The sequence below is a fragment of the Loxodonta africana genome, chromosome 24 (assembly GCF_030014295.1).
Source record: "Loxodonta africana isolate mLoxAfr1 chromosome 24, mLoxAfr1.hap2, whole genome shotgun sequence".
In the NCBI taxonomy this organism is placed as follows: domain Eukaryota; kingdom Metazoa; phylum Chordata; class Mammalia; order Proboscidea; family Elephantidae; genus Loxodonta; species Loxodonta africana.
Genome location: NC_087365.1, coordinates 15,029,310 through 15,041,400, shown reverse-complemented (window position 1 = coordinate 15,041,400; position 12,091 = coordinate 15,029,310). Strand labels below are relative to the sequence as shown.

The 12,091-nt window shown below is 37.4% G+C and overlaps 1 protein-coding gene across 5 annotated transcripts in view; it reads left to right on the top strand.

Annotated features, from left to right (window-relative positions):
* LOC135228593 (ADP-ribose glycohydrolase MACROD2-like) overlaps positions 1-12,091 on the top strand; it is a 768,396-nt gene that overhangs the window by 75,452 nt on the left and 680,853 nt on the right. For 2 of the 5 annotated variants that reach the window (XM_064275765.1, XM_064275764.1), the window contains exons 3-4: positions 8,749-8,856; positions 9,554-9,596. In XM_064275765.1, coding sequence (XP_064131835.1) covers positions 8,749-8,856; positions 9,554-9,596 — 151 coding nt within the window. Of the gene's footprint in view, positions 1-8,748; positions 8,857-9,553; positions 9,597-11,419; positions 11,610-12,091 lie in introns of all 5 variants that reach the window. The other 3 variants (XM_064275763.1, XM_064275762.1, XR_010319206.1) reach the window with 2 other exon arrangements.

Sequence of the window (12,091 nt, the reverse complement as noted above, 5' to 3'; positions counted from 1 at the left end):
TTATGCTCTTCTCTAATCTTAAGTTTCTCTGTGGCTTTGTCTGTGTGCTCCTTGGCTTGTTCTGAGTTTCACCTGATCTCTTGAAGAGTTCTGTATATTAATCTTTTGTATTGTACCTCTGGTATTTCCAGGAAGTTCTCTTCATCCAGAAGACTTTTTTTTTTTAAATAATTTTTATTGTGCTTTAAGTGAAAGTTTACAAATCAAGTCAGTCTGTCACATATAAGCTTATATACACCTTACTCTATACTGCCACTTACTCTCCCCCTAATGAGTCAGCCCGCTCCCTCCTTCCAGTCTCTCCTTTCGTGATGATTTTGCCAGTTTCTAACCCTCTCTACCCTCCTATCTCCCCTCCAGACAGAAGATACCAACACAGTCTCAAGTGTCCACCTGATACAAGTAGCTCACTCTTCGTCAGCATCTCTCTCCCACCCATTGTCCAGTCCCTTCCATGTCTGATGAATTGTCTTTGGGAATGGTTCCTGTCCTGGGCCAACAGAAGGTTTGGGGACCATGACCACCGGGATTCCTCTAGTCTCAGTCAGACCATTAAGTCTGGTCTTTTTATGAGAATTTGGGGTCTGCATCCCACTGTTCTCCTGCTCCCTCAGGGGTTCTCTGTTGTGCTCCCTGTCAGGGCGGTCATCGGTTGTGGCCGGGCACCATCTAGTTCTTCTGGTCTCAGGATGATGTAAATCTCAGGTTCATGTGGCCTTTTCTGTCTCTTGGGCTCGTAGTTATCGTGTGACCTTGGTGTTCTTCATTCGCCTTTGATCCAGGTGAGTTGAGACCAATTGATGCATCTTAGGTGGCCGCTTGTTAGCATTTAAGACCCCAGATACCACATTTCAAAGTGGGATGCAGAATATTTTCATAATAGAATTATTTTGCCAATTGACTTCGAAGTCCCCTTAAGCCATAGTCCCCAAACCCCTGCCCTTACTCCACTGACCTTTGAAGCATTCAGTTTATCCCGGAAACTTCTTTGCTTTTGGTCCAGTCCAGTTGAGCTGACCTTCTGTGTATTGATTGTCCTTCCCTTCACCTAAAGTAGTTCTTATCTACTAACTAATCAGTAAATAACCCTCTCCCACTCTCCCTCCCTCCCCCCTCGTAACCACAAAAGTATGTGTTCTTCTCAGTTTATTCTGTTTCTCAAGATCTTATAATAGTGGTCTTATACAATATTTGTCATTTTGCCTCTGACTAATTTCACTCAGCATAATGCCTTCCAGGGAAGACTTCTTGATTGTTTGTTTTCGGAGCTTGCTGAAGCCATCATGGTCTGCCTCTTTATGGGATTTGATATTGACTGTTGTCTCGGAGTCATCAATAGATTATTGTATTTATTTGTTTTATGTTTGCTTACTGTGTCCTAGCTTCTTTTTTTGTTTTGATATGCCCAGATAGGCTGCTTGAGTGGGCTAGTTTGTTTATTGGTGCCTTTTAAGCTCTAACATCCTGTCACCAGGTAGTTAGAGCTGTAACTAGGTATATGATTCCAGAAGTCCATTTACTTTTCTTTATCTTTGGTTTTGGCAAGTTTGATTAGAATATGTCTTGGTGACTTTCTTTTAACATCTACCTTATGTGGCGTTTGATGAGCATCTTGGATAGATATCTTCTCATCTTTCACAATATCAGGGAAGCTTTCTTCCAACAAGTCTTCAACAATTTTCTCTGTATTTTCTGTTATTCTTCCCTGTTCTGGTACTCCAATCACTTGTAGGTTATTTCTCTTGATAAAGTCCTGCATGATTCTTAAGGTTTCTTCATTTTTTAAAATTCTTTTATCTGATTTTTCTTCAAATATATTAGTGCCAAGTGATTTATCTTCAAGTTCAGAAATTCTAGCTTCTACTTGCGCAATTCTGCTCCTCTGACTTTCTATCGAGTTGTCTACTTCTGTAATTTTATTGTTAATCTTCTGAATTTCTGATTGCTCTCTGTCTATGGATTTTTCCAGCTTATTAAACTTTTCATTATGTTCCTGAATAATCTCTCTGATTTCTTCAGTTGCTTTATCTGTGTGTTCTTTGGCTTGTTCTGCATATTGCTTCATTTTCTTCCTGATGTCTTGAAGGGTTCTGTATACTTTTCCTCAGCACATGCTCTATGTCCTGCCCCTATGACTTTGAAATGTACCTTGCCCTATTACCCTCATCCTACCATACAGCCTTGGGCACCCTTACCAGGGTTTCTTTCTAAAACTTCATATGAATGTCCTCTCTCCCTCTCTAGAACCAAAAGCACTTTAACTGTCATGATATGTATCATGTCCTTCCTTGTATTGAAGTTATTTGTGAATGTTTTGTTATTACTCTGCTAGAATGTGGAGTTCACATCTTGACCGGACTTTATATTTTCTCCATCACTTAGAAAGGCCATCATTGCTGAAACGCCTCCCTCTCCAGATTTCTTACTCAAATATGAGCAATTTTTCTTTTCAGGCTTCTTTGACCTTCCCTAGCAAGCTGAGTTTGGAGTCTCAGGGCTGAAGAGAAAGGGGGATCTGTTGTTGAGATTCTCATTCAATGAAGCTCTTGTGAATTGGAGCTGGGAGGAGACGCAAGAGGATTGAGTCTTAGACCAGTCAAAGAAGTGTACCGTTAGTTGGGAAGGGCAAAACAGGCAGGGATCTTTAAGAACGGTGGATGACTATCCAGGCATGATCAGGTAGGAGATGGAGGTGTGGAGAGCAACAGGCTGACTGGTTTCAAGAAATAATCTCAGGAACACAGCCTGCCTCCCTGGTGTTCCTGTAGTTCTTAGGTCACATACCCTTAAAGCCTCGTAATAAACACAAAATTATTTTTCTGATCACCTTGACAATAAATTTTATTTTATTTTAACATCAATTTCTATCAATATTTCCTTGATCTTTGCTGTTTTTTGCTCTCATAGCATGGTCTCCTATTAACATTTTTTTTTTTTTTTAAGGAGAGGGCACGTTAATTTGAATTTGTATCCACATGGCTGAACTGAAACCAAACTGACCTTTCAGGCATCTTCAAAATTGTAGAGGACCACTGTCAGCAGTGGAACCAGTCAACTTGGTGCCCTTGGTGACTTCTCTGTATCATGTCTATTGGTGCTAAAACACAGAGACGCTCATATTGGGGCACATAATTTGCATATCCCCAGACCCTTCATGTGAATATCTCCCAACATCTCAGTCTTCCAGATGTGGTCTGGGGGCCCTTAGCTGTTTACTGAGTGGCCTTTAAGTAGTTTGGGAATTCCAGAGGGAAAGCGATGAAATAATTTTGTTCATATACATTTAAAAAGTTTGAAATGTAAAATATAATTATAGTTTCTATGGAAATTTTATTATATTATTAATTGTTATAATCTTAAAAGTTGTGCTTTTGAAACATGGACAGTTTTGTCAGTTTATGTCAATTAAGATTCAGTTAACAAGATTTGTCTCTGCTAATGTATCTCAATGTAATTAATGAGCTACTGTAAGTTTGGTTAAATTTGCTTCTGTTGTTGTTCTTACTATAGCATTTCATTATATCAGTACCTCATAAAATGGATCAGTATCTCTAAAGTGGCTTATTGATGCCTAAAATAGAGATGGAATAGAAATGTAAATGCCAGAACTCAGAGTACAGTCATGAATGTAAATAGTAAACAGAGTTCCAGGGCAAACAGGGTATGTGTTGACACAAATGAATCTCAAGTTTGATGATTTTGCATAAACAAACATCAAGAGAGAAAACAAGTAGTAGATACGTGATTAATATCTACAAATTTGATTTTTCAGTGTAGCTCTATAGTCCCAGGTGTGTTGTCTGTTATGAAACTTTGTCAAGTAGAAGCAGGAAACCACTAAAACTTTTGTATTATTTTCCAAGTATGGTAACTACTATGGTAAAACCAATTGCATTTTTTTCTAGGGCAGAAGCAAAATAATGCTTTTTGGGGGTGGGGGGGGGGTCAGAGGAGGAGTTGCTGCCTTTTGCAATTAAAGGCAGAGACAGGACCTAAACAACAGATAACCTCATTTAGAGTTGAACTCTAAAGTAAAAATAGGTACATGAGAGCCTACATAGCATGTTGGTTAAGAGCATGGACTGGTTGGGCTCAAATCCCAGCTTTGTATTTACCAGATATGTGTACTTGGTCAAACCACCTAATTTCTGTATGCCTCCATCTCCTCGTCTACATATATGGAATGATAACAATATATACTGAGGAGCCCTGGTTACACAATGTTTAAGCACTCAGCTACTATAACTGGAAGGTGGGTGGTTGGAACCTACCGGCCACTCCATGGGAGAAAGATGTGGCAGTCTGCTTCTATAAAGATTTACAGCCTCAGAAACCCTATGGGGCAAAGTCAGAATCTACTTGATGGCAACAGATTTGGTATATTTGTTATGATGATTATAACCCGAAAAAAAAAAAAAAGCTTGTTGCCGTTTGCTGTTGAGTCAATTCCAACTCATAGGGACCCTATTGGACAGAGTAAAACTGCCCCATAGGATTTCCAGGAGCACCTTATGGATTCTAACTGCCAGCCTTTTGATTAGCAGCTGTAGCTCTTAACCAGTATACCACCAGGGTTTCCATGATGATTGTAGGAGTTAACATTCATAAATAAAATAGAACTAATAAAAATGTCTATTAAAGGGACTTTTTTTATAAAGGCGACATTATAATCTATAAAAACATAAAAAGAACACTTCTCAACAGTTCTATTTAACTCCAGTTCAAAGGATAACTTAAAGAGCAATACATACATAGGCGATAAAGTATGCTGAAATAAATTTACAAATAAATACAAATGTATGCAAATTGTCTACAGGACAGTAATCAGTTGCATTCTTGGAAACATAATTCATTTGCATTTCTGTGGACAGGAATCGGTTGCATTTTTATCAGTTTTCTACAACTTTGTTGTTGTCCTTCACTGTCCTTGAATCCGTCTGGACTCGTGGCCGGCTTCGTGCTGAATGGAACGAAATGCTGCCTGGTGCTGAGCCATCCCCGTGATCTGTTGTAGATCAGATCGTGGCGATCCATAGGGTTTTCACTGGCTGATTTTTGGAATTAGGTTGCCAAGCCTTTCTTCCTTGCCTGTCTTAGTCTCAAAGTTCTGCTGAAACCTGTTCAGCATCATAGCAACACACAAGCCCCAACCGACAGCTGAGCAGTGTCTACACATGAGGTACACTGGCCAGGAATTGAATTGGGCCTCTGCATGGAAGGCGGGAATTCTGCCAATGACAGAAGTGTAAACAGCGAAAAGACGGTGAAGGGTAGATACCACCCTGATCGGTAAAGTAGCTAGGACACCCATTAATCTTTTTCTTTTTTTGCCCATTTCAAAGTCATTCATGATTTTCGTCTGACACGTCAAACTATTGCTGAGGACTTATAAAACCAGTGCAAAGCTAACAACAAATATTAGCCTCAGAATGAGAAGCAGAAGAAACAATTTTTTTTTCAAATACCACTTTTGAATGTCACGTTATATTAATAATATACAATCTGGAAAAGCAGTACTACCATGTGTGTGCGCTGATAGACACTTCAACTTAGAGTTGAATAAAACCATGATGTATAAGCGTCAGTTGGTGCTCTGTGTACATGTCCAACGTCTATGAGAGAGAAATGCTTGACAACTTTTTGTCCCATTTATCACTGAAAACTCAGGATATGGAGAAAAGATACCTTGGGATCTGTGCTGATACATCACAGTTGTATGAAAAGGAGGAAGTGCTTTGATACGCAAATAAAAGAGGTGGTTTCTACGTGGTAATTTACATTTTTGTATTCACAGAGAATAGATAGTGGTAGAAAACATGCCACCTGGTTCTGATTTATTGTTGAAGGGAATAGTGGTAATTATTAATACTATCAAATTGCAGCAGTTTTTGGCCTACTGCTTGAGGGACTGAGCAGCAAGTACGAGTTTGGCTATTGAGGACAAAGGATGCTCATATGAGTTTTTAAAATGAGAGATAAACAGTTGCCGTTGAGTCGGTTCCGACTTGCGGTGACCCCGTGTGTGTCAGAGTAGAACTGTGCCCTGTAGGGTTTTCAGTGGCTGATTTTTCAGAGGTAGATTGCCAGGCCTTTCTTCTGAGGTGCCTCTGGGTGGACTCAACCAAACGTTTGATTAGCAGCCGATTGTGTTAACCATTTGCACCACAATGAGGAATAAAGAGATAAAAATATTTCTCAATAATGTTGATAATTTCAGTGAAAACCATTCTGAGTAACTTACTTGAATGACATGTCACAGCATTATATACAATATGTTGAATTCCTTGAACCTTCGCTTTAGGCTCAAAATATCCCGTTTTTAAAATCTGTAGATGAGCGATTAGAATTTCTTTTAAGAAAACTGAGATGTGGTATAAATGGTTTAAACTTTCCAATGCTTTCCAGTACCTTTCTTTAATAATATTTTTACTTGTAGAGAAGTAAATACATAATTTATTATAACATTTTATTTATTTTGCTTTTTTAAAATTGTGCTTTAGGTGAAAGTTTACAGCTCAAGTGAATTTCTCATACAAAAATTTGTAAACCTATTGTTATGTGACATTAGTTGTAATCCCTATAATGTGACAGCACACTCCTCCTTTCCACCCGGGACTTCTTGTGCCCATTTAATCAGTTCCTGTCCCTTCCTGCCTTCACATCTTGCCTCTGGACAGATATTACATTTTAAAAAGCCATACCAATACAAATGCAGTATCATATACATAATGCTTTATAAGAAACTCAAAAAATACATTTTAGCACTAATTACAACTAGAGAATGGATTCGGAATCTGTTTACTCTGTCTCCCGGTTTGAAACAATCAACCTTTTTGCTTTCATTTGTGATCTGCTTGTCAATGTAATGCCTGATGGGGTCTTGAAACTTATCTTCAATGAGAAGTTCTTTATAATTTCTAGGTTCACAATAGTCCAAATATCTAGAATTTTCTAACAAAGCCACCAAATTCTTCTTGTCATTCAATGCCATTAATTGGGTATCAAGACTTACTAGTTTGGTAAAAATAGAAGTGGATTGAATGTGGAATGCCAGGGTCTGTTGTGACTCGAAGTCTGTCACTGGGCCGGTGTTGACAGCTTCGTAAGAGTACAAAGAAAAGGGAATAATAATAACAATAATATGCTGATTTAAAAATTTGAAATCATAAAATATTAAAAAAAAATTTGTAACTATTGTGGTCCATGTGTGCTGAATATGGATGCTGAAATAATCTTTTAAAAAAAAAGTAGCATGTGCTGATTGTTTCCAATGGGGCAAACCTTATTCTAAGTGCAGTGAAGTCATGTTATCTGTGAAGCAGCCACTGTTTTACAGACGGAGGCTTGCAGAGGACAGATAACTTACACAAGGTCATCTGCATGTTAATTGGCATTACCAGGATTGAACTGAGTCAGTCCAGTAGTAAAGTGTGTGCTCTTGACAGAGAAGGACAGTAGTCTAGAAGTCCCAGAGGTGAGCAAATCACCTATTTGTGCTTTTTATTTTAAGGGCTACTAAAGTCTTTATTTCTTTGACATTCAGTTATCCCACATTATTCTCCTTCTCCTCCTCCTCCTCTTTCTCTAGTTTATTATTGTTACAATCACTATTTTGATTAGAATTCTTTAAGGAGAAAAGTGGTTGCTTTGTCCCTGGAGGGACAGAGAAGAAGGATCATTCTCATGGCCACGAATTAATTCTTTAGTTTTGGCCAATATTTTCTTTGGCTCTTGGAACCCAAAGACAATTTAGGTGACTTGTAACCTCTCACCTCTAATCCTCCGAATACTCCAAAATTACGTGCTTATATGAGAGTGTTTTAATGAATTAATGGCATTATCTTCCCCCATAAAAGGTTGCACAGCTTATATATGCTTTAAAAAGTTTGAGTTTATAAGTCAACTTTGCTAGAAGTATATTAAATGTTTTTTAAGCATAGAAATTTAATGTATTTTAAAACATTGATTTCCTGCAGCTTTGTTTTATACGTTTGTCTTAACATTGCTATTTGTTAAAAATAAATGAAGATTCAAGTTTATAGTGTTGCCCTAAAACATTAAAAAAGAGATCAGGTTTAGAACATAATGGTTTTGGTTTGTTTAAAATATACCAGTTTGCCTGCTGTTGTGTGCAGGGCAAAGCTATTTCTCTTTGAACTCTAGCAGTGCCCTCGAGAGTGAGAAGTTAATACAGTTTGATAAGAAAAGAGCTGTTTCACACACTCAAATATTCTCCTTGATCTGTGTCTTCCTGAGGTACAGCTTGTTACTTAGAAATACCAAAGAACTAAACCTGATGTTTTGTGCTCAGATATTCTTTTTAAGGATGCCTTTTAGGTAACTGGAAAAATAAAATTGAAAAAAGCTCATTCACTGAAAATTAAACTTGTTTTGGTAGTAGCACATGTTTTTCTTATCTCATTGTAAAACTAGTGGTATATGATTTTGTTTTAATGTGGACATTTTCATAATAATAACAGCTGCTGACTGTTTTGCTGGCCAATGTAGCATGTCTCAATTTATTGATGTCCATTATATGTGATACTGCATTTGTACTAATACCAGCTAAGTGGAGAATAAGCCATACATCTGATAATTACATACTTATTTCCACTTTGGAATCAACTTGACGGCAATGGTTTTTTTTTTTTAATGTATCAGAATGTGAGTCATAATGGCTCTTGTATTAAAGTTGTCTTCATTAAATTACTTAAGAATGTTACTAATGTACATCCTTTTTTATTACAGAGGAAGATACTCAGGAAGCATCACAGGTGAAGAAAAGTTTGAGTGAAAAAGTTTCTCTTTATAGAGGTGACATCACATTGCTAGAGATAGATGCTATAGTCAATGCGGGTGAGTAGTTGATTTTTCTGTGATTTATTTGTTATACGAGTATTTTTTATTTCATTTCATAAATAGGAGTGTAAGTATTTTAGAAATAAAAAAAAGTTTCCCAGCGTAGCAATGTCTTACATATTCCCCTTCTTGATTTAAGAAACTGAAGATTTATTTTGTGTATGTACTGCAAGTGATATCCTAACTCTACAGGTATCTAGACTAATTGGAAACTAGGGTATTAGACCACTGGAGAAGTGACAAGTTGTTGCAGAAAGTCTTTAGAAAGACCTTTGGTACCTGTATTATTGTTGGTTTCATGCTTTCATGGCCGAGTACCATCAACAAGTTCGTCAAGCTTTTTTCTTCTTTTGAATCAGTTGTAAAGAGATGATTGAACTACACCGGATAAAAGAAATTATTTCTGTGATTTCAAAACCTCAGTTGTTTTGTTTCATGCTTTGATTTTTGTTGTGAAATGCTTCCTTCTAACAGGTATATTTTAATTATCTTAATAATTAAGTAGATGATAAGTAATTTTCCTATTTGAACACTGGAAAATATGATAACATGTTATTGATGGTGGTCCATATTGCCTATATATTTTATTATGTGGTTTTATGTAAAAAAATACATAATATTTCTGATTCTATAAAACTAAATGTCAATATTAAGAGGATATTTAATGGTTTTAATTTGTGTTTTATAAAGATAGGCTCTTTGCAAGTTGTGTCAATTAAGAACAAATCTGGATTTAGGTAAGGATTGGCTTTATCCAAAAAGATTATTACAATCATGGGAGGACGATTGTTGCCGTAGGGGAAAGGGGCTAGAGAGAACTGGGTGTGGGGGATGGGATGAGTACAGGGCTGATGTGATTGGGATTTTGATCAGGGAATGTTTTTTCCTGCAGTCCTGGTTCTCAGGAGGAGCTCCTAAGGAAGTAGTGGTCAGCTGGTACACAAGGATGGGCCAAGGGACCTGACTAAAGTTTGGTCAAGCCGGGTTAATGGACATTTTGTCCAAATTAGTCATTGGGGACAAACAGTTTAGCCAATCATTTATGGGGCAAAGAATGGAAGTTTGGAGAGACTGTGTCTGGCCTTGTCATAGCTAAACAAATGGAGTCATCCATGAGTCTTATATGGTAAAGGGTGGTTCTTTACTATAAAGCTGTTTCTCAGAACACAAAATGATGGGGGATTTCTTGGTTGTCACTGTACAGGGCTCAGATAACATTCAACATTGTCATAAGAATAGGAATGTGCTCAGGGTCCCTCAGGTAATGAGTAAATTCACTCAAGATAGTAGGAACATGCTTTGGTAGGTGAACAGAGGGTCTCATGGAGAACTGGAATGTTGTTCAGGATATAACCCAGTTCTGGCAACCTAGCAGCAGGTCTGGAAGCCTGGTCAGCTTATTCTTTCCTCAGAATTGGGTATCAGTTGCTTTGTACTGTAGCTGCTTTTTCATAACCAGGGTTCAGTTTTTGTCTCTTTTCTTCTTCTAATGCCTCTGTACTTCTGTTCGCCTCTGCTGTTTCTGTTGTCTGTCTACAATGTAAAACTCTTCACGAGAGAGGATCTGTCTGGGTCGTTTTATCTCCATCCTCTATGAATCACTCCTTTTGCATAGAATTCCACCTGTAGGCCACCTCATGTGCTACAAGTCTCCCTTAAATCTAGTCTCTATGGACCATTCATTATTAACCCAGGGTAGATGCCTCCTTTCCTCTGATTTGTAGGGCCTCCCAAGAAGACAAGCCCTTAGGAAGAGTCTCTGAATGCCTCTTTAGTACGGAATTTTAACTAGATAGCATTGTAATTAGTAAGTCATCAATTATTTATTATGCCCTACATTCTATAAACATGTAAGCTTTCATTTAAAAAATTTAAAATGGCCTTCTATATACCACCAGCCTTCTTGCCTGTTCTTGTAATATCTAGTCATTGATCCTAGCTGTGTCCTCTGGAGTACAATTGATGACATTTACTTCTCTTCAAATACTTGAAGACCACTCTCATGAGTTTTCCCTTTCTTGTTATTAGCATAAAATTAAATTTGTCATGTTAGCACACTTAATGTTAGCAGTAATAATGATCTTTCTTTTTCTTTTAAAATTGTATACCTGTTTATCTACCCTTAAAACTACAGACGTATCTTTCACTTTTTATGTTACCTCTCAAAGCAATGTCTTGCCCTAATATTCCTACTAAATACTTGATGCTATGTATTTGTTAAGTTGAGCTAAACACAATTGAATTTATAACACCTCTGACCAATAGCACTTTAAGTATTGAGGACTGGACACAGCAATCCAATTTTGCTCTAGTTTTAAAAATTATTTATTTGATCAGTACGTAAACATAATTTTTTTTTTTAATAAAACAAAATGGTGCTAAACACGAACCCATCACTAATTATCCCATCCCTATTTTGGTTCTTTCATATTTTATCTTGTTCTTGCCTATATGCATAATGTTTTCATAGCTGCCACCATAGTGTATAAAGATATGACAAATTAATAGGAAGGCAGGCAGCAACTTTCACTCACTCCCAAAAACCATTTGTCACCTTTAGCTCAACATTCTGGCTGTGATGATTGTAATTTGGCCGTGTTCTGCATCTCACAAGGACAGCCTCATCAGGAAGTTCATGGGTAGAAGGAAAAGATACGTCAAATGTGCAGTGCAAGGCTCTGGTTCCAGCTTTCTGTGGTGCAGTTTGTTTGCCTGGTGTGTAGCAAGAGGAACAGCTGTTTACGTCTCAGGTGAACAAGGCAATGTACCTGAAAACTCCAGTGCTTCCTATAGTGAGATGGGGTGAGACACAGTGCCCCCTATCAAGGTGCCAGAATACCTTAGGCAGTCAGCCATCACTGTCTATCAAACTTCTAAAGTTCTTCTTCCATGTCCATGGTAGCACATGAGAATACGTGGCCTTAGTTTCTTGCTGTAATTTATTCATTTTTACTTAAAAATATGATACTCATCCCTCTTCATACCACAAGTTTTAGAGTTCATTTAATAAAATGATTTGACATTTTAAATTTCTTCCAAACGAAGAGCTTTTTAAAACTTCTTTTACAAGTTAACCAGTTGCTGTTAAGTCAGTTTTGACTCCTGATAGCCCCATGAAGTGTCAAAGAGTAGAACTGAGCTCCCAGGGTTTTTGATAGCTGATTTTTTTTTTTTTTATATCGTACTTTAGGTGAAGGTTTACAGAGCAAACTGATTTCTTAATGAACAATTA